Below are 24,533 nucleotides of genomic sequence, written 5' to 3' on the forward strand. Positions count from 1 at the left end.
GCCTGATATATAGTTGTTTTTCTCAAGTTTGCACAAGCTTCTTATTCAGTGTTAAAATATAAGCTATTTGAATGGGCTGGATTCATCAAGCAAATTCATCCCTCTTCATATTATTGCTATCCCAATCAGCCTTGTGTTATCTCCACATTTTGTTTGCCATGACGTTATTAGCAATCATTGAAAAAAAAAAAAAAAAAAAACCATAGCTCAGTTCTCTGATACCTGACTATACAATTTATTCTGTCCTTTCTTGGTAAATGATTCTTGCCTTTTCAGTCTTTCATTTTTTGGAAATTGTTTCATATATTGTCCTTATACGACACAATTCTGTTTCTGTTATTTTTTTGGAGATTCATTGAGCACAGAGAAGTAGACTGTTTTAGGAAAGGATATACCAGAGTTTATACGATGTCTTTGTTAGGTTTTGAGTATTTTTTTCAGCTTCATAGCACTTGCTTGTTATTATGTATAGATAAATCTTGAGACAGAAACACTCTAATACAGCAGCTGAATTTCTGTTGGGTTTTCCCTACACAGAATAAGATAAAATCATTTCTATAATTAATTTATGGCCTTGTACAACCAGCATTTCTCTTTCTAACTTTCTCTTTTTCTGCTGTTGTCAGTCATGAAATATCTGTAACAGTCTTGCAATGGATCCTTAATAATGTCAGACTTTTAATAGTGGTAAGAAATTGACTGAATTTTACTACTGCATACAAGTATGTTCAGAATTTTATTGTAAAAAAATCATATAAACTTTACTTTCCTATTATTTACTATTATACTATTGCATCATGATTTGTACAAAATTTGCATCTCCAAAGAAATACCATTTTAAGTATATTTTTTTCTTTCTAGAAATTCTTGACTTTGCTAGGAGTAATACGAATTTCTGTGACATACTTCCTAAAGAAAATAGTAATACTGGCTTTACTTATGTGTATGTAGCTTTTGATTGTTCTTTTGCTACATGGCAAAAGATTTCATCAACCTTCCTTCAGTGTAAATACAATTCTATGTAGGAAATATACTACATAGTTGTATCAGCTAAAATGTGAATCTAAATGAGTTTAAGCTCTTACTAGTTCGGAGTAGCTGGAGCTATTATATTAAAGCACCTGCCTTGTATTTAAGCACACATGGCTCTGACTTACTATCACTCAGCCCCTTGCACAAACTGAAATGATCTCTCAAAGCTATTTATGACTCTCCAAATTATTTATTCTATAATGATTACCTTTGTTATGGAAAACAAAGCTCTAGCAAGAGCTACTCCACTTGCTATAATGTGTTCTCTAAGAAATACTTTGTTTTTAAAGGTAATTTTTTTAAAAGTTGTAAAATTTTAATTTTAAAGGCAGACAATATTTTTAATAGGGATTTTCTGGTGAATATGTTATATCTAGACCAGTAACTTTGTGCTGGCACAACTATTGTAGGACAATGATACTGAAATAGAAAACATGACTTTCCATATTTTGGACTATATTTTTTGTCTGAGTATATAGATCAAATTAAATTGCCTTTATATATACATATATATATATAATTGCTTTGATTTGGAGTGTTAAAAACAAGGATAATCTTCTTGCACAGGATCGAGGAGATGAATTCACTTACACTGGGAGTGGAGGTAGAGATCTTTCTGGCAATAAAAGGATTGGAGAACATTCATTTGATCAGACATTAACACACATGAATAGGTAAGTTTTCCAGATAAAATAAAAAAGTATTCCAAAAACAAAAAGCTGTGTTATAATGCTTTAATTTAAAATTAACATTTTGCAAAATTCATTCTCTCTTGTACATGCTACTTTTGTAAATGGTGGTGCCTCTTGCTGCAAAGAGGCATTTTATGAAGCATTATGTTTTGCTGATTTAAAAAAACGTTTGCACCTGAATGAAGTACCCTGCTGTATTACTGATGCAGCTACTAGCCTTGTCTCTGGTTGAAATTGTCCTACACTTTCCTTCAAGGGACTCTGTTCTAAGTTAGTGAGAAGTTTGTCAACACTTTTGGGTGGAACTTTTCTATTCCAGGTGACTCTCTCAGGCTGATTTATTTTTTTTTTAAGTTTCACATTAAATGGTTAAGTCAGCTATGAAAGTTAAGTGTTAAAAAAGAATGTTCCCCGGGTAGAAGAAATCCTTCATAGTTTGATAGTCCTTTCTTCCATGATAGCTCTGCATGAAAAACAATGAACTACAGTGTTGCTTTATTAAGAAAAACAGGCACCTGAAAAAGAACATTTATGTCCAAAAAGATTAGACATATACTTACAGTATTTTTGTGTGCTTTAAAAACACTGCCTGAACAAAGAGTTCTCCATCCTTTTTTATTTCTAAGAGCATAATGTAATGTTATGTAGCTGACCACATAACAACTGTGGAGTGCTAAGATTGACTGAGACCTTTTGTTTGCTAGGCCTCCTTTTACATCTGATGTGCTGCTGTTAAGTAGAATGGAGAGAGATTCTTTCAGCTTTTTGGTGGTGTTTAAAGGAGAGAGAGGAAAACCCTGGCTTGGATGCTGAGAAAGGGAGGGAGGGAGGAAGAGAGAGAGAGAGAACGTGATGTGAACAAGAACAAGGAGGGAAGATGGAAGGTTTAAGCAATAGATTTGCAAGCATTTTCAGTGAATAGAGCAACTTCTTTTTCAAAATAGAATTAAGAGCTGTGCTTCTAAGTGTCAGCATGTTTCTGCTTTTAGGAAATGAAATATCCACAGGCAAATCTTGTCTTGTAGCTTTGCAGCAGTACACTCCGTGCTATATTTACAGAGTATAGTAAGGTGCTGCTCTCCATTACTGATTTTGATAAAAGCTCTCAAGCACTTTGGTGCAGAAGATTGGTATGACTCTATGTAGTATGATCAGAATTGTTTTTTGCTTGTGTGAATATTTCTTCTTTTATTTATCTATCTATCTATGTATGAAATATTTTTTGCAATATTCATTGTATCCCTGTCTCACGCTGTTCTTTACAATGTGGATTTTATATTTGTACCGTTACTGTTTATGAACCACATTATTTCTTCTGTTCTGAGATGTGGTTTGATTTGAGTCTGATTCTGAAGGCTTTTCAATCCGTGGTTAAATCAGACGATGATAGCAGAGATACTATACTGTTTGTTGCAGCAGTTTGGTCTGGTAGGTGTGGACATTCTTACTGCTTTTCTCTGGGTTTCTAGAAGAGAGTCTTCATATAGGATAAAGAGGTTTGCTTGTCTGTGAGTTATCTGTTATTATTTAACTCCTACTCTGAGGCAATTGATGTATTACGTGAGAGATTTCAGTTACTTAGAGATTTCTGGACGGTTACTATGTACTTTTTCTATATAACATTTTTTCTTGCATTCATTAATTCTGTGTATGCGCTTAAAAAGTCTAAAAATCTTCTGTTAGTGGGGAATGATAGAGAAAGTTTTCCTTTTGTTGTATTTTTTTTTAACTCCCTCAATACTATCTAGGAAGAGATTAATTTTAAAAATGAAGGATATTAAATCTAGAAGTATTTATTTTATTTAGCTATATTAGATGAGTTTTCATCTTGACCATTGGCAACCAGGTACTTTTTTGTTCCTTTTTTTTAATCATGCGTGGTGGCATGGAACTTACTGCTTCTGCAGTTCTGCAGTTGTTAAAAAATATACTAAAAGATTCTATGCTTCTTGATAAAATATAATTAGGTATGGGAAGTAGACATGATGTAATGACATTAATTCTCAAAAATATGTTGTACAAAGCAATCTGTTTTATGAATATTTAAAATCTGTCTTTAGGGCATTGGCACTTAACTGTGATGCCCCCTTGGATGATAAAAATGGAGCAGAGTCTAAGAATTGGAGAGCTGGTAAGCCAGTCAGAGTCGTACGTAGTTCAAAAGGGCGGCGGATCAGCAAATATGCCCCAGAGGAGGGCAACAGATATGATGGCATTTACAAGGTATTTTGATTTCTACAGTGTACAACATAACATTTTTCTAAAGCTGTTTTAAAAAGTCTTGTACGTGTTACGTTGTAAATTCTGTGTTATTGCTTAAAAGGAAGAATTCTTTTTTCTCCATGATAGCATTTTAGCCTTAGTTCATTCCACAAAGAACTGAAATGAAATTAGTCAGAGCAGTGATAATAGAACGTAGTCCAATAATAGGATATATAAAGTTGAATGCGTAAGCTACTTACGTGTGCTTACTGAATGATATTCGTCACTGGAAATCAACTAATTTCCTCGCACCTTCCAGCTTTGCTCTAGCTTTTGAATGTTTGATGACTTCTCAACATCTGAAATAAAGAACACTATATTTATCAAAAACAAAAAACAAAAACTTTTGCAGGTAATGGAAAGGCCACTTTATAATAATAATGTGTGACTTAGCATTCTGATTTCTTCTTGAACAATGAAAGTACGACTCTATATATGTGTTTCACTTGTAATGGCAGTAATTCTATGTTTTTCTGTAGGTGGTGAAATATTGGCCAGAAATTGGAAAATGTGGATTTTTAGTTTGGCGCTATCTTCTGAGGAGAGACGATGTTGAGCCTGCACCTTGGACTTCAGAAGGAATGGAACGGTCAAAGAAACTGGGTCTGAGTGTACAGGTTCGAATCAGGGCTGGCAGAGCAGGGATTTTTTTCTCAGTTCAAGTAAATGCAATCCAAAAATGGAAATCAGTTAAATTAAAGCCCCATTTTTTCCTGTACTTCACTGTGGTAGGATCTTAAAAATAAAACAAACCAAAAAAAACAAAACAAAACAAAAAATTACCAGTAAACTGGAAAAATCTTTTAAAAATTGACAAAGCAGAAAGAAAGCATCACCTACCATTCCATCTTAGCAGGGAATTACTTTGCATATATATATATTAGAAAATTAAGAGTTTGAATCCAGTTTGAAAAATATATCTGAGAAATCAAAAAAAGTGTTCATTTTTATGTGCTTTTCTCTATGTGCGACTGAGGAGTTTGTACAGTTAATGTATTTCAGGCACAAAAGTAAACTGAGCCAGGAGGAATCAGGCACTGCAGAATCCATGAAAGATGGAAAGAATTAACACAGTATTTCTTTTCTCAGCAAGGCAATGGTTTATCATACTATATACCATCATCTTCAACTTTTTAGGAAACTGTGTAGTTGAAAGGGCATGGATTTGGATATCAGTTTCATTTTAACAGAACTCACTCTAGATTAGATCCTTTCACTTGGCTACAATTTCTCAAATATAGATAGTAATTTAAAACTTTTCTACATCATGTAGGGTTTTAAAAATTATTTTGTAATTATTCCAATATGTAGTCATAGGGTTTCAGAGTCTTGTAGAAATTAGTCTTGCTCATATTTGGAAATTCCTGTATGCCAGTGGTTTTTGTTTTAAATCTATGCTTTTTATTTTAGTATCCAGAAGGTTATTTGGAAGCCATGGCTAGTAAGGAGAAGAAAGATAAGGTTAAAAAGCAAACTGTGAAACAGGAGCCAACCAGCCAGAGTAATGGAAACCAGAAAAGGACAATTGACGATGGTATTTCTTTTTACTTTTTAGCATTCATCAGCAAAGTCTTTCTTGTTATGTTTAGTAAGCCAACAACATGAAAACTTTGCAGAAACATGAAGCTATTTGGAGTACCAGTGTAAATTGTTAAGCACATGTTCTATGATACAGTAGTAGCCTAGGGATCTTATGAATTTATTTACTACACTTAGGGTTTTTTTATTTAAGCTCAGTAGAAAAATGAACAGTCTTCTGTGCATTCCTCAGTAATGCTGAGCTGAAGTGAGTTGGAGTAGGGATTTGATTGCCGCATTTTGTGGGTGTAGTCCATGTAGTCCCTTCTAGAAACAGTTTTGCCTTCCCCTTATATTAGCTTAGACTAACACTCTGGTATTACTGTGTCTGATGGTCATAATCTTAAGCAGGTATAGAGGAACCTACAAATACACCTAAAGCCATGAGAATGGGAGATGGAGGGAAAGGAGAAGCTTTCCAATTGACCCAAGAACAGCAATGGCTGATTAGAGAAGATTGTATGAACCAGAAACTGTGGGATGAAGTACTTGCTTCTCTTAAGGAAGGACCAGTATGTTTGCTGCATGCTTAATTTTTTTACTTTCTTTATTTTACTTTCCTTTAAGTGTTAGGAAAAATCTTCAGTCTCTCTTAAAACATAATTTACTTGTTGAACTTTTGCTGAATACATACTGTTTCTAGCATTATTTTTATTTGTAAAGCTTTGATTTAAAGAAAATAATGCTTTTTATAGCAATAGCAATCCAATAGCAAATCCTCTTAAGGTTTGCTGCTGATGACTATGTTGACATCTACATAGTAGAGATCTTGTCTTGCTCAAAAAGCATTGAAAGTGCATTTATGTTCATTTTTGAAGGGAGCATGTTTTCTCTGAAATGAAAATGTATTTTTGTGCTGTACTGATGTGAGAAATCAGACATGAAGAAAGATGGTTCTAGACACCACTTTTTGTTTTGACGGAAAGTAATTTTATGGCAGAAAATATAGCTTGCTTTCTTTGTTTAAGGAGACAGAAGTACAGTCATTTTCAAGCTTAGATACAGAATTTAATATTTTAATCCAAATCGAGATTATTCCACTCTCTAGAGAAGGAACCTTCAGAAAAAGAGAAAATACTTTCCTCCCCAGAATGTCAAGAAAATAGCAAGAGTAGCTCAAGATTGAAGAAACTATAGACACTAATAAAAAAAGAAGTCCACAGAAGGTATATCTCCTGAAATTCTATATCCTTCAGTGATAAGTAGTCTTACCAATGTCAAGTTCGTAGTTATTTTAGCTGTTTTGCAGAAGAAATCAAAGCACGACGAATTTAAAGTAACTTTATAAAACCCTGTATCAATTCAGTGAAAAACAAACCATTGGCTGGAAAATGAGTGTCTAAAATGAACATACATGTCTACTTTATCTGAGAATTACCACTGGCTATTTATAGTGCTTCTCTAACAGAAAAAACATCTAAATATAGCTCCCTGTTCTTTCACTTGAATAGGTTTGCTATAATGCAAAATAATGCTGTACCTTTTTGTAGGAACCAACATTGTAAAGTTACAAGCTTTTGTCTGTGTTCAATCCAGTGTTTGTAATGATCAGAAACAATTTCAGCCCGAAATTGTACATAAGCAAGAGAGATATATGTTTCTAAAAAGGAGAAAACAATGATTTAAAAGCAGTTGAGTTACTGAAAAGTCATTTTTCTACAGGTTCCTAACCAACATTTTGGTAAGAGTTTCATTTGGTTGCTACTAAAGGAAATAAGAATGGGTAGCTGCTATGACGATGTAAAACTTTCTGGTTGAAACAACTACATTCCCATTTTAACTAAATAAATTGTTGTTAAAGATTTTTTAAGTGATTGCAAAGAGCCATATTTTAGCTATAGAGGTACCGTTTTTCCATACTCAAACCTTTATGCCTGAGGTATTTGGAGATCTCTGATGTGTCAGAGATAAACATGCTTGTATGTGTAAAGCATCTGATAAAAATGTATTATGAGATTTCTCAGAGATACTCTGAGAAGATTTAAGAACCGGGCAAGTTGTTTTACAGACTGCAGAGAATTCGGAGGGAGGACAAAAGATGCCGTTAAGCTAGCCATAATCCATAGGCACAGGCAGAGGTGACTTTCTGAGTAAGAGTAATGTGAGGCAGTTTTCTTCTCCCTTGGCAGAGCAGCAGAGATCATTCTGCAGCATTTCTGAGACAAGCAAAATTCTAGCAACAGTTAATAAACACTACTACTAAATGCTATCACCTATGCTAAGAATCAGGCTTGAGGAGCTCTCCAATACGTTTCATTTTCTTTATAATATTCATACTCAAGTAAATAATCTTTCAAACATTAGTTCTCTGAATTGTGGAAGAGCAGGGAAATTAAATGGTTATGGATCTGCTTCCTGATGAGTGCCACACTCTTGGATTTGGAGGATTTAAGAACTTTTGGAAGTTCATCAATCTTTATGTAAAAAGTGTCATTTACTAAAACTGCACTTTTCAATGAATAGTATTAGAGAAAACATTGTTCCATCCTGATGAAATCAAGGAAGAAACAGTAAGTAGACGTGTAATAAATATGATCAGAATATAGGCACAGATAATAGCATCATGAGGGTGTGAAAATGCCTGGATACATATCTTATCAATATTGTCTTAGTGCTGGTTGGCTCTGGAAGGAAATATAACATTGACCGAGTCTTGAAGAGTACACTAGAGGAGTTCCAGCATAAACTTCGCTTTGCAAAGCGAAGCTGTTGTCTAACCACTTTATAAATTGAGCTTAGCAACTTAAACCACTTTTGTAATATTTTTACTTATTGTTAAGCAAGTTTGGGAAAATAATAGCTTGTTATACACGTCTCATCAGTTAATCTATGCATTTAACACTTTTTCAGAGGCCTAGTGATTTTATCATCTCGGCTTAGGTCTGAGAGTTGAATGTGAATTTCACACATAAGTTCATAAATAATTTACATGTATGTAGTAATTACAGAAGCTGGGCAATGTAGTTTTGTAAATAATAAACTTAGTTAAAATAAAATAAAAATACTTTTTGTTTGCATATTTTTGGTGTGCCTCTTAATAGTATGTCTTTTTTGTCCTTTGCCCTACACTAGAATTTTTTGAAGAAACTGGAACAATCCTTTATGTGTGTCTGCTGCCAGGAGCTGGTTTACCAGCCAGTGACAACAGAGTGCCTCCACAACGTCTGTAAAGTAAGAATAAACTCGGTCATGCTCTGGGCTGTTTTCTTGGCTCTGAGACAGCAGTCACTAGAGCCAAAATGTATTTTAGAACGTCGATAATTATTGCCTAGCATTCTGAGCAATAGCTCGCAACGAGTTTGCCTTCAGTGATTGCTGTGTAATCTTAATTTTACGTAATAAAGAGTGTAACTGTGCTTAGTATAAATCCTGGTAGACATAATGAGTCAAGTTTATCATTGCTGTCATTCCATTGTGTTCGGTGGAGTTATGTTAGGAAAATACTTGGTCCAGGAGCCAAATGTTGGTATGGAAACAATAATTTAATTTTTCATAGTTAAGGAATAAAAACATCTTAAAAATGTGTAACACTTTAATGAAGAGTTGTTGAAACAGTAGAGGGTAAATACAAGAAAATTGTTTGGGTTCGTTACAAATTACCATATTACTCTAAACATGTCTTTAAGGCTTAACTGAGTCTTGTCAGATGAGGTAGATAGATGGATGCTGTTACTTAAACAATATATTTGTTAATTCACCTTCAGCTTGACATGAAGGTCTGAAGTACTGTTGCATTCTAACAGGGATGATAGAAGGAAGCTGCAGACGTGGCTCTGCTTCACAGGAAGGCATTAATGGAAATCTCAGCAGTGATGTTTTTTAATTCCTCCCAGACTCAATGTGTCACATCCCAGTCCAGAGCAGAGTTCTTTTGTTAGGTCATTTTAGTCGCATAGGCAAAAATATGCCCCAGAGGGCTTGGTAATAACTTCCCTTTTTTTTTTTTCTTTTTTCTGGAAGTACAGAAAATTGTGTCTTTGGTGTATAGTAATTCCTTAGTTTTTGCTGGTTAAGCTGTCAGTATAAAATGAAGTTCTCACAATTTACTTCTCAATCTTTTTTATGTCCTAGAGTTGTTTACAGCGTTCCTTCAGAGCTGAGGTCTTCACTTGTCCTGCCTGCCGCTATGACCTGGGGAAGGGCTACACCATGGTTCCCAACAAGATACTGCAGACCCTATTGGACCAGTTCTTCCCTGGTTACAGTAAAGGGCGATGATGTGCTCAGATCCTTCCGAACTTCTCCCAGTGACTTTATAGACAGTAAAGGAGAATAAACATGGGGAATTCAACAGTGGACCAGCCAGCTTGATGGGACTCAATATATTGTCACATTTTGAAGCAGCTAACCCTCTTCCCCTCATAGCCATCTTTTTGGTGTAGTGAGAACTCTAATTCTCAGCTGTCTTTTAACATCAAGGGTAGTTTTGGCCAGTTAACAAATAGTTTTTAAAGAAAAAAAAAAGAAAGCCTCAGCTCTTACTGGCCTAGCTGATGCTTAATTTATGATTTGATTTTTTGTAACTACCTCAGGACAGAGGAGGATAAATTATGGGGATGATAAATAGTTAGTGAAGTTTTAGCTACACACTGCCTCCTGAATATTAGTTGTGCCTGGTCCATGTGGTTTGATTTACATAAAAAAATAAAAAAAATAAAAAAAAAGAAACCAACAACAAAACAAAAACCCACAAAAAAAACAGCAAAAACCAGAAACAGCACTTAAGCCAGCTGGATTAAAGAACAGCAAATTCCGTGGTGTGCATAATCCTTTTTTGTCTTTTTCTTCCATTATGCTGTATTTTTTTTTTTTTTGCAAGAACAGGCTGATTTTTAGTCTATTTTTGTGAGCTTCATTGTGCTTTTCTTGTATCTTATGCAAGTTGACTACTAATGACTAATGAGAACAATATGAATGCATTGTTGCTGCATTAGTGTAAAGTGATCTGTGTTTTTTGCACTTAAAGAGGGTATTCAAGACACTCTAGTTGTGTAAAAAATATTTCATATTAAAAACTGCCACTTCTGTATTAGTTAAACTGTATGCTTTTAGTAGGTCTTGTATCAGTGGCAATACATCTACACAGCATTGAAGGCAGTGCTAGCTTGGAGAGGGTTCAAATCGCTTCATATTGTGATCTGAAATTTTATATACAATATATCCCCCCCAAATATACCTTATTAAATATTTTATGATTCAGAAAAGTTGCTAATTTTGGTTTTTACTATTATCCACTTACTTAAATCATAATATTTTTTTGAGATCTATTTTTTTCTGGATTACTACGTACTTTCCTTAGGTGGGCTTCTTTTTCCTTAAAACACGAGGCTTTACATTCTTTTCATTTATCAATGCAAAAATTATTAAATTAAGAAAAAAACAACACAACCCAACATCTGTATTCATGGGCTCACACGTATTCTACAGCAGTGGCTGTTGTGTTACTACTCTGGTCTCTGCTGAGCTTTTGAAGGAAGCGTGTTGGATTTCAGTCCATGTCCCAGAATCGGAGCGAGCCCTCCCTGCGGGGCTGGCAGCGGAGCTGGGAGCTGCTCAGCGCTCAGGTCATGCACAATGAACCGGTCATTCAGAGGCACGTGGTATTCCTCCTCTCCGTGGCCAAATGTTAGCTCAGTGGCTTATTCATTTCTTTCGAAGTAACCTCTCTCTCCTCACCCACCCCCCTGGTCTCCTTAGGATTTCAGTAGCATCCAACATACATAAAGTTGGTAGTGTCCCTGGTAATGTATCAAAAACCAAACCAAACCAAATCGAACCAAGCAGGTGTTGCTGAACAGTTGTGAAAGAATTAGCTCTTTGGCTTTTTCTGTGCTTATTTAAATGAGGATTCAGCCTTTGTTCAGTAGGTGGATTTAGTATTAGTAGTAAGCATGCAGTTTAAAAGAGCTGTAGACAGACTTACATCCTGTTGAATGTGTTTTACATAATGGTAGCGCATTTTATTTTATTAACAGATGTCATTTTACCTCTGTAAGGCTCATTTGCATTTTTTCCAGTAAACAAAGATGCCCTTTTTTCCATTCAATCATTTTTTTTTACCAATTGGTCAATTGGATATATAATAGCTGTGCACCATTTTGAGAGGGAAAACTCTCAAAACTGTGCATAGGAAAACACATTTTTAATTCATGTCCCAGCCTTACATGAGTGTTGGTGGAATTTTTTTAGTGCTTATTTTGTGAATGGCTCAGATTTATGTTTACAAAGCCACTCTTATAAGCTTATTTTTAATGCAGGCCTATTAGTAAATCTTGTCTATTAGGAAATGTGGTTATTTCTGATTTATATGACGTCACTGTGATTGAGTTTACTGTTAATCTACCATTAGCCACAAATTTGTTGGTTTAAGGTCAACTGTGGGAAGTGTGCCACTTAATACCAATGTGTACTTTTTTTTTTTAATTTGCTCTAAATTAAAAGTTGCAGTAACAGACACAATCAGGCAACATAACAGTGCCTTTACCACACAATAAAGTAGCCTGAGAAGACTTTGTGGACTTACTTTGACAACCCAGAAAGCCTTTCCTAATATTACAAGCAAAGTTTTGTGGTTTCCTTTTTTTAATACCTCCACAGTGCTGTATCAGTAGCTACTGAAAAAATGCCCTTTTCAGTAGTAGATTCTACATTAGAAAATTCTAATATTCTTCACTCTGTATTTAGACATTTTGAGAGCCAGGTGCAGCTTTTCAAATCAAAACTGATACCTGGCCCAGCCTGCCTTTAATGAAAGCCATTCCTATTCCCAGTCATCTACAGTTTTTTCTGTTTCATTGATCCCCCATGGAAGTCATAAGGTCGGTAATGTATACGTTGCAACTCCAAAATTCCTAAAGGGGACCCAAAAGTACAGTACTTATATGCAGCACCATAAACACTAGCCTCATCTGTGCCTTTTCAGAGAAAGCTTCTGGGCATGACTGTACACATACACATTCAAGAAGAGGTCGAGTAGTTACTGCTTTTAAGGCACAAAACCATGCATCCCTATTACCTGCTTCCTGATTGACCAAATCCTGCTTCAGGTGGCCACGGGCACGTCTCAATACAGAGGAGCTCGCGTGCATCAAACACAATTGTACCTACAAAGGTGTGCTCTTTTGCTGTCACATTTACATTCTGTCTGTGTAACTGGACAGGTAGATTTATATAAATATGGCTGGGAACAGATTGGACGATGACCCTGCTTAAGCTTTGCATCCTGACTACCTCGTAATTGAATATGGCATTACGTGTAGCAGTGGGACTCTGGGCTCAGGCTTCTCTGTCAGCACTCTTGGAGGGCCGCAGCTAAAGTTTTGAATCATTTTTATACAAGCTGCAGACTCACGTGACAAAGCAAGGGAAGTTGAATATTCTATATAAACCAATATCCGAAATCAGATATTTCAGAAATATGTAAGGAGAATGCTTTTTTAGACAAGATTTAACTCGAGCACTCCTGATGCTTGAGTTATATGGTGAATATATTAGAAAAGTTTCTCCGTGCCTTCTTTGGAATAAGAGGATAGGGAACTTCAAGGAAAAATTGATGTGATACAGAAAAAAGGTAAGTTTGTTACTGCTCAGTAAAACTAACCACGAAAAATCACAGATTTAGCTCACTGTTAATCTCTGTCAGTATTTTGTTTCAGATAGAATCAGTTTCCACTGTGGCAACTCTGACAAATAAAAACTTAAGTTTCAGGAGCCTCAGTTCTATACTGCTGTGTTGAACAGAACTACGTAAAAAGTTAAAATCCAGAAAATAATGACACTTAAAATTCTGACCAATTTTATTAGAATACTAACATTGGTAGGTAAAAAAAACAGTATGAAATATTAACATCAGCAATGCTACTGGTAATACGTGAAGTAAATTAAACAATCTACTTCATCTGTTTTTACAAAATATAAACAATTACTATTGCAGTTAATATTTAATTCTATTGCCTTATGCATCTGCATTTTTTCTAACTTTTTTTAACGATATTTTCTATGCCACATCACAAATTGAGAGTTAATTGTTAAAACTTTAGCACAAAACAGACAAAATGCTGAATCAAGGCAACTTTAGTCAGCTGCTGTGGAACACACACATTGTTTACACCTAATGTACTGATTGTATTTACATTTTAACTAAGCTGTGATTCAATTAACAAACGTGATGATTATCCAAAATATACACAGTATATAAATTCCCTATCAGGTCTGGGAGGAAAAGGCCATCCTGATGGACTCAGAAACTCAGGCAGCTGGAGGCAGTGTTACGAAGACGCTCTCTTCTGTTCAGAGAAGGGAGATTCGTAGGCTTCCATTGGTGGGCAGGTACAAACCAGGTGTTGATCTCCATATATGTCATCGATGCGAGCAATTGTGGGCCAAAACTTGCTCTCAGGTTTCACAAACGGCTAAGTGCAGAACAAAAAGTTGACAAAAATACTTTAATCTTTATGCCAAGCAAATGAGCATAAATGTAATAGACACTAGAAGATTTAAAAACGATAAATGTTGGAAAAGTGGATTTCAAGTGAAATCATAACTCCAATTTATTTTCAATCCCTTAAAGTTAACAAGTATGTATAATAGAGATGGCAGTCAAAAGGCTATTTCCATTTTCAGAAAAGTGCAAGCACGTCCTCTAACACAGGCTTGCAAAGAAGCAGTTATCATAAAATAAATGAAAACTATGATGCTTTGAATAACTGGCTAACAGATAAAAAACATAGAAAAGTGATGGAGACTAACAAGACCCGTGCTGTTCAATACAGTTCTAATTTAAGTGAAAAATAAAATTAATTAAAATAAAATAAGCTAGCAACTTCACAATTACAGTTAAGTAATTCTTTGAAACAGTATATTAGCAATAAAGCAGGTGCAATTCACTTTCAGATGAGAGGAGTGTTTGTTACATGTGTTTAGTTAGCTGTTTATAAGGTTATGGAAGCAATTTTACACAATGCTCTGAGGGAATCTGATATGTGCAGCTCCAGTCTGGCCTTTATTTGTAGCTGGCTCACATTTATGTTGCTTGCCCCATGCTGAGCTTGCAGCTTGTCAAGCTCTCATCTAAGTTCTTTGCAGCAGAGCATTGAGCATCACGATGTGGGACTGTTTTGGGAGGGTCTGGTGCAGAATGTCCAGACTGAAGTGACTAGAGTTCTAACTCACTTCTCAGTAAGAATACCCAATATTTAAATGCTGAGATTTAGAAATTCAAGTTCACACTTCATTAGACTTCTTTTTTTTTTTAAGTTCTTTTCCTTGTCTTGCAAATAAAACTAATAGAACTGCTGTAGAGCTCACACAAAAGAACAGAGTAACGGTTGAAAAATAAAGTCTCTATAGTTTTTATTCTTACCAAATTAGTTCTTCTGCAACGGATCAGAAAACCTCAGAGCGGAAAGCAAATTAATGTATTACCACATCACTAGTATTCCATGATTTACTCACCAGTGGGAATGCTGCCACTTCTCTGGAATAAGGACGATCCCACTTTGAAGAAGTGACACAGTTTAGAGTATGTGGTGACATCTACAAGCAGAAAGACATGTTTAAGACATGAAGTTGCTGGATTCAATTGAACAAATCAGTATGAAGCCTTCAAATTCACATAACTACTTAGTCACATTACTGTCTGGAGTTTCTCCTCACAATGTATCTCAGGGAAAAAAAAAAAAGATTTAAAACAGGAAGCAAGTCAGCAAGATATTTTCAATTTGTCTAACGATATCACCCAAGGTTTGCACATGCTTCTAGTTTTTCACTAAATCCTCTCAGTATATAAAAATTTAGTGCAGATTTATAACAGCTGAACAGAACTCGAGCCTATAGCTGTTTTATGCTACAGTTGCTAAAATAATTCATCCAGTCTTTATTTTACTGTTAGTTATAACGTTATTTCACTTCCCTTCTTACATAGATAAATAAGCACCTCTTCCTCATTACTTTGACATGGCCCCTGAAATTATAGACAATATGCTTCCTTAAATAACTTCCTCTGTTATGTCAGCAAAGTTTGGGTTTCTTATTGGGGAAAATCAAAATTCAAATTCAGAGAACTGCTAAGGTTTCTAAATAAGTCAAATTTTGAGATATTCACCCAGCCCCCCAAACTATGCTAAGGCTTGTTATATTCAACCTCACGATGCTCACTCTAGTTTGCACATTGGTTAATGTTGTATTTAATTGTTATACATGGTTATTTTCTGTGGTACTGAAAGACCAGGAAATTGGGTTGAAATGGGTTCACGTAAGTCTCCAAGGTTAAGGTGATGCTGATAACTCTCTCTGCATCGTCTTACCTTTAATGGGTTAATCTGAGGGTCCATCCTGCCCCCCTCTATTTCAGCAATTTCCTGTCGAATACTGATCATTGCATCACAAAACCTGTCCAGCTCTGCCTTGTCTTCAGACTCTGTTGGTTCAATCATAAGTGTCCCTGCGACTGGCCAGGACATGGTTGGAGCATGAAAACCTGAAAAAGAAGAAATCAGTCGCTGACAGTAGGTTATGAATTAATATATGCATTAATTAGCAAATGATTCAAAAACTTAGCCCTTTCTATAATCTTTACAGCCGTGAACATGTGAATTGGTAGTGTACTCACTATAAAGGTAAGACAGACTTTTCAGTCCCGGACTCACAGAACGACTGGAATTGGAAGGGACCTCTGAGGACCATCCAGTCCAACCCCCCTGCCAAGCAGGATCACCTAGAGCACACTGCACAGGACGGCATCCAGGCGGGCTTTGAGTATCTCCAGAGAAGGAGACTCCACAACCTCTCTGGGCAACCTGTTCCAGTGCTCTGTCACCCTCACAGTAAAGAGTATTTTCCTCAAGGTATCAAGTATTTTAATTTTTATACATCAAAGGATAATTTATGTTATTTACAGTGTAGTTTAAAGTTACACATCAATAATGAAATGTTCTTAAAATCTGTGCTTTTTATTGTGTTAGTTTTCAGCCATTAAGTATATTACTTCTGTCGAGGGTTATTTCCATTCCCTGCTGCTTAATTCAGTAGAAGTGTTTTGCCCCTTTACCTTTTTATGACAGGCTGAATACCAAAGTGAGATTAGTATGGATTTATGCTCAGGGAAGCAAGGAAAAAAAAAAAAAAAAAGGTGGTGGTCTCTCATGATTCCTTTAGTACGCTACTACTAAATGCAGCCTTACGGCACCTCTGTTTAGGCTGCAGATCAGGTTCTTCAGAGCAGGTGTACAAAAGGCAACCTTGGAGCAGCCAGTCCAGGGAAACACTCCTTCCTGAACTGTGCCGGGATAAAAGTGTTTAAATCCTATTATTCTACTTCAAAAGCACTGGTGTTTAGTTTCCATGAATGTATTTAATGTTGGAACCTTATTCAGGTCTTGGCTCCAAACCATTAGCTCCAATGTCTAAGAGTCATGTAATTGCACATTTGGAGGGCAGTTTACAAAGGTGGGGAAGTAGCAGCAGGCTCTTAAGTAGCTGCTACAAATCAATGGATGGAAGAGCTCTCTAAGCTGTCTCTCATCATAAAGATGAGGAGCCCTGAGATGATTTTGGCAGATACAGCATCCATAAGCACAGAACCAGAACGTTTGGGGTACCCCTTAGAACAGATACAGGAAGTTCTCACTTAAGCTGCTGTTTATTTGAAAATATGCATTTGACTCACCATAATCCTGAAGTCGCTTAGCAAGATCCACAGCTTCAATGTTTGCTGTTTTTTTGAAAGGTCTTGTATCCAAAATGAATTCATGGGCTACATAGCCTGTAAACACAAAAGCGTACACCATGTTTACTTGCTTGGAGAATAACCAAGTTATCTACCAAGCAGTATATTTTCAGTGGTTTTGTGGAGAATATGAAAAAGGCAAATTTAAAAATTATCCACTTTGGCAAAAACTCAAATCAGAGAAATTAGCAGGTAAGGACTACACAACCCGGTATTTGAACACTGGCCCTCTAAGTCCCATACAATCTTAAGAAGCTTATTTTGCAAGATCTAGGGAAAGGTAGCCAAAGTAGCTCCTATGATTTGTAAGTACTCTGAAAAATAAGTGGATTTGTCAGTGGCCCAACACCATTTGGGTCGTAGGCTTTCTCAAATTAGCCATGTACAAGATAGTAAGTTTCATGTTATGTAAGAGAAAAGCACATATTATTGTTATAGAGAGGCTAAATGCTGAAATCCATGATCCTGAAGAATATTGTTCTCTGCAGGACAGGAGAACTGTAGCGGGAAACCAGGATCTAGTTGGAATTATTTCACATTGACAAGGGGTTCTCACCTTCCTCACAAAGGAGAACAAGGTATAGAAATGAAGAAAGAATCTATTTATTTTTTCCTCAGAGGATGTGTGCAATGGAAAACATCCAAAAATTGCTTTGAGTTCTTGCATTGTTATATGGGATTTGGAGAGATTATGGGAGATTTGGAGGCCTAATATTGTTGCTTCTGCCTTTTCTACTGTTTCATTAATTTGCTATTAGACTTCAAGGAGAACAATTTGATGTCAAAGTTTATTCCACCTTCTGTCATCATTTCATCTAATTACAAATAGGCATTTTTCTTCTGCTTCCAATTCTTTGTTCCACTGTGGTACCTCCACAGAAGCTGTGTGGCAGGTTATTTCCCTCCTTGTGAACTGCATCAGGTGAAGGCTGAGATACAGCTGCCACACAGCATTACATAAGAACCATACTGCAAGCCAACTTTTACATAGAAGATCATGAAAAAAAGACAGCTTCATAGCAGAAATCAAGTGTTCCAATACTTGCCTCCTACTCCTCTGAAAAGGATTTTGTAGTGCTTCTCCAGCCTCTTTGCCATGTAGTTTGCATTTAATATAGCAATCTCAGAAGCATGTTTAAGACCCTTTGCTCCCATTGTCTGAAAGAGGAATAACATAAAGAAATAGGTCTAAAAACATTCCCAAGCAATCTAAGTGTGTTCTTGTACTGGCAAACATGATAGACAACAGCACATCAATGCATCTGGCTCGTTTATGGCAGTACACTGCTGTTTTATGTTTCCACACCACACTCGCAGAAAAGCACTGGGTGTTACTTTTGAGAAATAGTGGTACGCATGGCTTGTTGCCTAACAGCATTTGCTGAAAGTAAACAAGCAAACAACCCAAACCTCTCCTCAAACCTAGCAGCTTTGAAATGAACAGAAAAAGAAAGAGAGCAGAACTCACAAATTTCATCAATGGGTTTCTAACTGTACACGCTGCCTGCCACCATCCTTATCCCCAGGGAAAGAGTGCTCAGAGAGCCAACTGAAAGCTGTTTGTGGTGTTTGAACAGCCTGTCCCAGCAGCCCAAACTCTGCTTGCTGCTGTCATGTCACAGATCATACTGTGCATTGACAAAGATCAGAGCCAAATGAACACAGATGCAAACTTATTCCTCTGTTAAGGCACTGCAAGAGGAAAGTACTGGAAATGACCTGTGTTTGGCTTTCTTAATACTGCATTTTGAAGTTATGCCAAAGCAGCCTTCATGGTAGTCTCTTTAGATGGGACAGTTAGGAAAAATATTTATATTTACCATAATTATATTTAATTTTATATTATATTTACCATAATAATAATTACCAGCTTTTAAACATAAAAATTTTAATATCAGAGACAGTGGAGGGGCAAGCCTGACTTCAGCTTTCTTGTATGCTCAGAGTCTACCTGTCTCAAGAATTATTACCAAGAGACAGGATTATTAAGCAGGTTGCATGGATACAACACTACTGCCAACCCTTGTCACATTAGTAATTGCAACAGATGGCAATAGGCAGTTCTACCAGAAACGAGGAGATTCAAAGGATTTAAATAACCTGTGACCATGCAGTCTGTGCAAACAGCTTATAAGAATTGCTCTTAAACCTGTGTATGTGATTCTAGTGGTGGTGGTCCTCAGGCTTCCTGAAACACAAACAGATCTTCAGGTAATACACCTTAAAACAAGTCTACACACCTTGATATACACCCAGGAAATAGGTAATATAGCACTGGAACCCCAAGGTGCAGCACTGACAGTACCCAAAGGACAGGCATCCTTATCTGTCTGAATTTTGATGACAGGATGGGTAGGCAAGTAGGGAGCCAGATGTTTCTTCCTAAAACAAACACACTGATGTTAGAACTTAACTGTGTGTTACCGCTCCTGTACGTTTTCAGCAGTAGCTTCTCGTCACCTTCCTCCTAAACAGAGTCCACCAGACTTGACAGTCCACCACTTCTTCAACAGGAAGTATAGGAGTATAACTGGTAATAACAGTTTGTAAAATGAGTGCGATCTTCTATTGCACAATACTCATGCAACTATCCAAAAGATGATGATTTTTGGAAGGACTAGGAATAAATATTAAATGTTTGTTTAGGAATAAAATTAGTCTAGGATAGATTCATGTTCTTCATCCACCACTTCATTGTTCTGGACTATGTACAATACCAGCCCTCAAAGCCCACAAACTATCTCTGTATTTACTCAAAAGATAGATTGCTGAGCAAGGTCTAGCACACGTACTAAAGGGCCAACATGAAAGTCAGGACTTGGGAATGGACATGAACTTCACCATTCAACAGATCAGCACAGGATTACCTGGAGAAGGACTGAAGCTTACAAACAGAAATACACCTCTCACATTAACAGCTCTGTATTTAAGTAAACTGCCAACCAAAATTCATTAAGGGATTTTGTTTTTTTGTTGATTTATTTTAAAGAAAAAGCTAAGGGAGAGATACTCACACTCCAATTGGTCCCATTCCAGGTCCTCCTCCTCCATGGGGAATGCAAAAGGTTTTGTGAAGGTTTAAGTGAGAGACATCAGAGCCATAATCTCCAGGACGACACAGACCCACCTGTGAAGGGAAAACTGTCTCAAAATACTCTTTACATGCAAACTGATCCCCTGGCATTATAAGACCTGTTACTGCATTCAGAAAAGTACGATGTAAGACATGTTACATATTTTTTTAATTTTCCTTTAACATGATGCATCACAAACAATTATTGGTACTAATACCGTTGTTTTCTTTTCTTTTTTTCTACATGAGGATTTCTTATTCATATCTGAAGAATGCCTTTCACAAAGATTAGGCAGTCTAAGCAATTTTCATTGAACAACTCACACAACTTCCAACATACTTCAGGGCAAACTCAGATAAAAGAGCTCTATCATCATCTAGCTTTCACTACAGGTCTTGGAATCCTCACCTCCCCCCACAAACCCTGTGTTATCTTGTAACGAAGTTATGGTCTGAACTGAGTACTGCTGCGCTATTTTTTTCTAGGGAATGTACATTCCCAATTGTAACACATCTGCCGAGGAGATCACATACTTGGGCATTCATGTTTGCTCCATCCAGGTAAACCTGGCCTCCATTTTTGTGAATCAGTTCACACACATCCCCGATCTCCTCCTCAAACACACCGTTGGTGGAAGGGTACGTGATCATGATGGCTGCCAGGTTCTCTTTGTGTTTGTCCACCTGGAGGCAGGGAGGGAGACAAAGGAAAAGGTCATTTCGCTGAGGCTCAAAAGGCTTCTTCAAGACAAGACCTTTACAAAAGCATGTAACTAACGTCATCGGGTGCTTTCTGGGTGAGATGCCCGTCTGTTAGCAGGCAGCCTAAGTCATTTATAGTCGGCAGTAGATACTGGCCTCTTTTCTTCAGCCATACCAATCCGGAAACAGTATTTTCTTAACAGGTCAGAATTTTAAATTGCGGAAAAAAGCATGATATGAAAAGACAAAATAGCCACTCCTCAGAGACCTTAAAACAGGCCAGGTGAAACGCTTATCCTTCAAGGTAATGTGATTCAAAGACCATCCCCCTACTTTCAGCAATACAGTTTCACTACTACCATAGAAACCTGCTCAAATATGTATTTTCAGAAGTGTGTCCTGCTAATCCACTGGATTCCCAGGATTCACCTGCAGCCAATCCACTCGAAAATGTGAAAAAAGTTGCCTAGCAACACCCTCCCTAGCAGAGGTGTCCTTGAATTTCACCAAATGAAGGCTAAAGTGCAGCTTCAAATGCTTCAGTCTCACGAGCATGCTCCATTCATTTCAAATCCTAAACGTAGATGAAAATGTTCAGCTGTAAAAGAGCCTACTGTGTGGAAAGACTCACTCAGCCACTCCTGCACAAAAGATCCTCAAATTAGAGGAAAGCTCACAAGTGTCACATCTTGTGTGTGAGTGAGAAAAAAAAAAGGAAAGAATTTCTCATTCTTTTCAAGCATGTATTCCCTGTTTTTGCCCTATTTTCTTTCAAAAGAAAATCTGATTCAGCTGCCAAAACTATTACCTGTTAAGGAGAGGGAGTGTTCCTGTCCTGAACACTAAAGCTGATTAAATACTCACCATTGCTTTTAAATGGGAGATATCAATGCTTCCATTTTTATCTACTTCAATTGGTTGAATCTTCATCCCTGCCATCTGTGCACTTGCTGGATTTGTACCATGAGCAGATCTAGGAATAAGGCAAACCTTGGAAAGAAAAAGAAATAGGGTCTAAAGTATAGCTAGTTATAAAAATCTTAAAGTATTATGGTCTATACCCAGCTCCAAATCATTATCAAAGTTTTTAAAAGGAACACTAAGGACAATTTCACCAGCAAATTGCCACTTGCACTGAAGGATACAACAGTTTTCTTTGAAGAAAATCCATACAGGTAGCAACATCAAAATACCCCTTAGGAAAACAAAGTTTCATTTGCCATATAAATCATATCTAGGAATGTATTTCCACAACATTATTTCAGAAACATTTAATATTCTTTCCTTCCCTCTCACTTATATTTTTAAGACTAATTACCTTTTTATTTTTACTTATTTGTTTTACAATAATCAAGTAATCAGCATCTGGTTTCAAGTATACTGACTTGAAAGGAAAAACTAATTCCAGCTTTCCACGATATCTCAACTGACATCCAAAGTGTTTTCTTCTCTATTATGTTGAAAAGAAAAATTTAGACTGAAATATTCCAGTTACGGATAAGAAGTTTCAGACAGCTACTTACATCCTCTATACAGTTCAGTTAAAAAAAGTGAGAGAGAAAAGTGCTTTTCCTTAAATAAATGTTGGTTCTTACCAGTGACAACTAGGAAAATGGAGCTCAGAATGTTTCTAGACATTTACTAGGAACTCCACCTATTCTAAAGTCAATAAATATACCTTCAAGGATTAATTTAACAAAGTTTATTAAGTTACTCAAACTTAGCTGCATTAAATTGCTGGCAGTAAGGTTTTTTGGTTGATTGGTTGGTTATTGTTTGATTGGTGTAATGAAGAACTGCATCGTAACCTCTATCTCATGCTCCATGGAGACGTTAAAACAAATGTCAATTACTTTAAACGCTATTTCAATTAAGTAACCACTTGATCTCAGCAGATGGCTATTTTCTCTTCTTGCAGTGAAACATCAGTGTTTTACTGTGCAGCTGTGCCAAAAAGGAAGTACAAAGATCCCAGCTCCAGGGGCAGGATGCACTGTGGTACATCTGTGGTAATTTCAATGGTGCAGAAGAAATGTTAAATGAGTTTAGACTGCTACCCAGTCTTGCTGGATTGTATCTGCAGCTGCTGGGTACAGGGTACAGAAGTTTTTGATTAGGCAGCAAAGCAGATGTTGTGAGCTGTCATTTAATGCAAGTATTATTTTTCCAGGAGAGGGCACCAAAGCCAAATGAGGCTGACTAAAAGAGGTTTGATCAGCTGTTTTACTTTCATAAGCTGCAAGCAAACAAACAAAACCCAACTAATCTGTTAGCACACATCCCATCTGCTTTGGAGAGGAAACTACTGAGAACACCTCTAACTTTCTATAACCTGGCCAAAATGTGTGTGAAATGAAGCTGATCTGAACAGGCACAGGCACTAATTCACAGAAAGTGGCAAAGCTGTAGTGTTACGTATTAAACATCGGAGTAGTTCAAATCAGTACAATAGTGATATCTGATAACAGTGACTCTAACCTTAAGTGCTTCAGACCTTCTGTTGACTCTTCATGTATCTGGAGCAAAGATTAGGCTGCCTACCAGCACTGTCATACCTGTCATACAATCGTTCTCTTTTGACTACCACTTTAGCTTTCTAAATGTCTACACAACTCTTTCTTTGCATTGAGTATATAACAGCCCTCACGATGTGGAATATAGATAAAAGAATCATTAGTTACTTGTACTTCTTACATCAAAGATGAAAAACTTGACTTTAAAATAGTTTAACAAAAGCATTGCTACATGGCAGGTTGAATAAGTGTTGTAGACAACAGCAGTGCTAGAATTATGTCCCTTCTGTGCAGTTAATCTTGGTATTTCTGAGCGTAGAACGACCACAGACACACGGAGAAGCCCAAGGACCATGCACGGAATAAGAGAAGCAGCAAAGCATACATAGGTAATCAGAAGATAACTAAGAAATACATTTTCAATCTAACTCACTTCCTGCTCAGTTAAAGTACTCATAAAACAAAGCCTATAACTGCAAGAATGGCTGATTTCCAGGAAGCTTGTGATCTGGATCCAGCAAAGTAACAAAGAATGAGTTAGTAGTCACTATTCTATTTTAAGCAGTTTTCTCACACAGAAGTGACAGTCTACAGGAGGTTGGGACAACTATCCTTCCATTTTGAGAAGGAGAATTCGTTCCAACGCTGAGTGTAAAATTAAGTTCAAAAAATAAGGATATCATTGCATTAAGGACTTTTTCCACAGAACCACAGAATGGTTGAGGTTGGAAGGTACCTCTGGAGATCATCTAGTCCAACCCCAACCACTGAAATTCAATTCTATGAGTGTGCGAAAGAGAAATATCTAACTAATCTCAGATTCCCAGGAAGTCTTTGATGTGGTCCCAAAGCCAAAGTCCTTAAACTAATTTCCTACAGGGTAAGTGGAAAGGTCCACATGGGTAAATACTTTGATAAAATACTGGAATGAAAGAAAAAGGTAAATGGTCAGTTTT

At 36.6% G+C, this 24,533-nt stretch overlaps 2 protein-coding genes across 6 annotated transcripts in view; one reads left to right on the top strand and one right to left on the bottom strand.

Annotated features, from left to right (window-relative positions):
- Positions 1-10,768, top strand: part of UHRF2 (ubiquitin like with PHD and ring finger domains 2) — an 84,554-nt gene extending 73,786 nt beyond the window's left edge. For 4 of the 5 annotated variants that reach the window (XM_080574446.1, XM_080574450.1, XM_080574449.1 and 1 more), the window contains exons 10-16: positions 1,600-1,706; positions 3,785-3,947; positions 4,466-4,603; positions 5,397-5,520; positions 5,913-6,076; positions 8,637-8,735; positions 9,636-10,768. In XM_080574446.1, coding sequence (XP_080430572.1) covers positions 1,600-1,706; positions 3,785-3,947; positions 4,466-4,603; positions 5,397-5,520; positions 5,913-6,076; positions 8,637-8,735; positions 9,636-9,782 — 942 coding nt within the window. In that variant the 3' untranslated portion in view covers positions 9,783-10,768. The remainder of the gene's footprint in view (positions 1-1,599; positions 1,707-3,784; positions 3,948-4,465; positions 4,604-5,396; positions 5,521-5,912; positions 6,077-8,636; positions 8,736-9,635) is intronic. The other variant, XM_080574447.1, reaches the window with a different exon arrangement.
- A 2,575-nt stretch (positions 10,769-13,343) lies between these two features.
- GLDC (glycine decarboxylase) overlaps positions 13,344-24,533 on the bottom strand; it is a 47,268-nt gene continuing 36,078 nt past the window's right edge. Inside the window, exons 17-25 of the mRNA XM_080574413.1 lie at positions 21,929-22,054; positions 20,897-21,046; positions 20,304-20,416; positions 19,530-19,671; positions 18,336-18,447; positions 17,230-17,325; positions 15,869-16,041; positions 15,018-15,098; positions 13,344-13,975 (exon numbers count right to left, since the gene is read on the bottom strand). Coding sequence (XP_080430539.1) covers positions 13,832-13,975; positions 15,018-15,098; positions 15,869-16,041; positions 17,230-17,325; positions 18,336-18,447; positions 19,530-19,671; positions 20,304-20,416; positions 20,897-21,046; positions 21,929-22,054 — 1,137 coding nt within the window. The 3' untranslated portion in view covers positions 13,344-13,831. The remainder of the gene's footprint in view (positions 13,976-15,017; positions 15,099-15,868; positions 16,042-17,229; positions 17,326-18,335; positions 18,448-19,529; positions 19,672-20,303; positions 20,417-20,896; positions 21,047-21,928; positions 22,055-24,533) is intronic.

This window comes from Anser brachyrhynchus (assembly GCF_964034855.1).
Source record: "Anser brachyrhynchus genome assembly, chromosome: Z".
Classification (NCBI taxonomy): Eukaryota; Metazoa; Chordata; class Aves; order Anseriformes; family Anatidae; genus Anser; species Anser brachyrhynchus.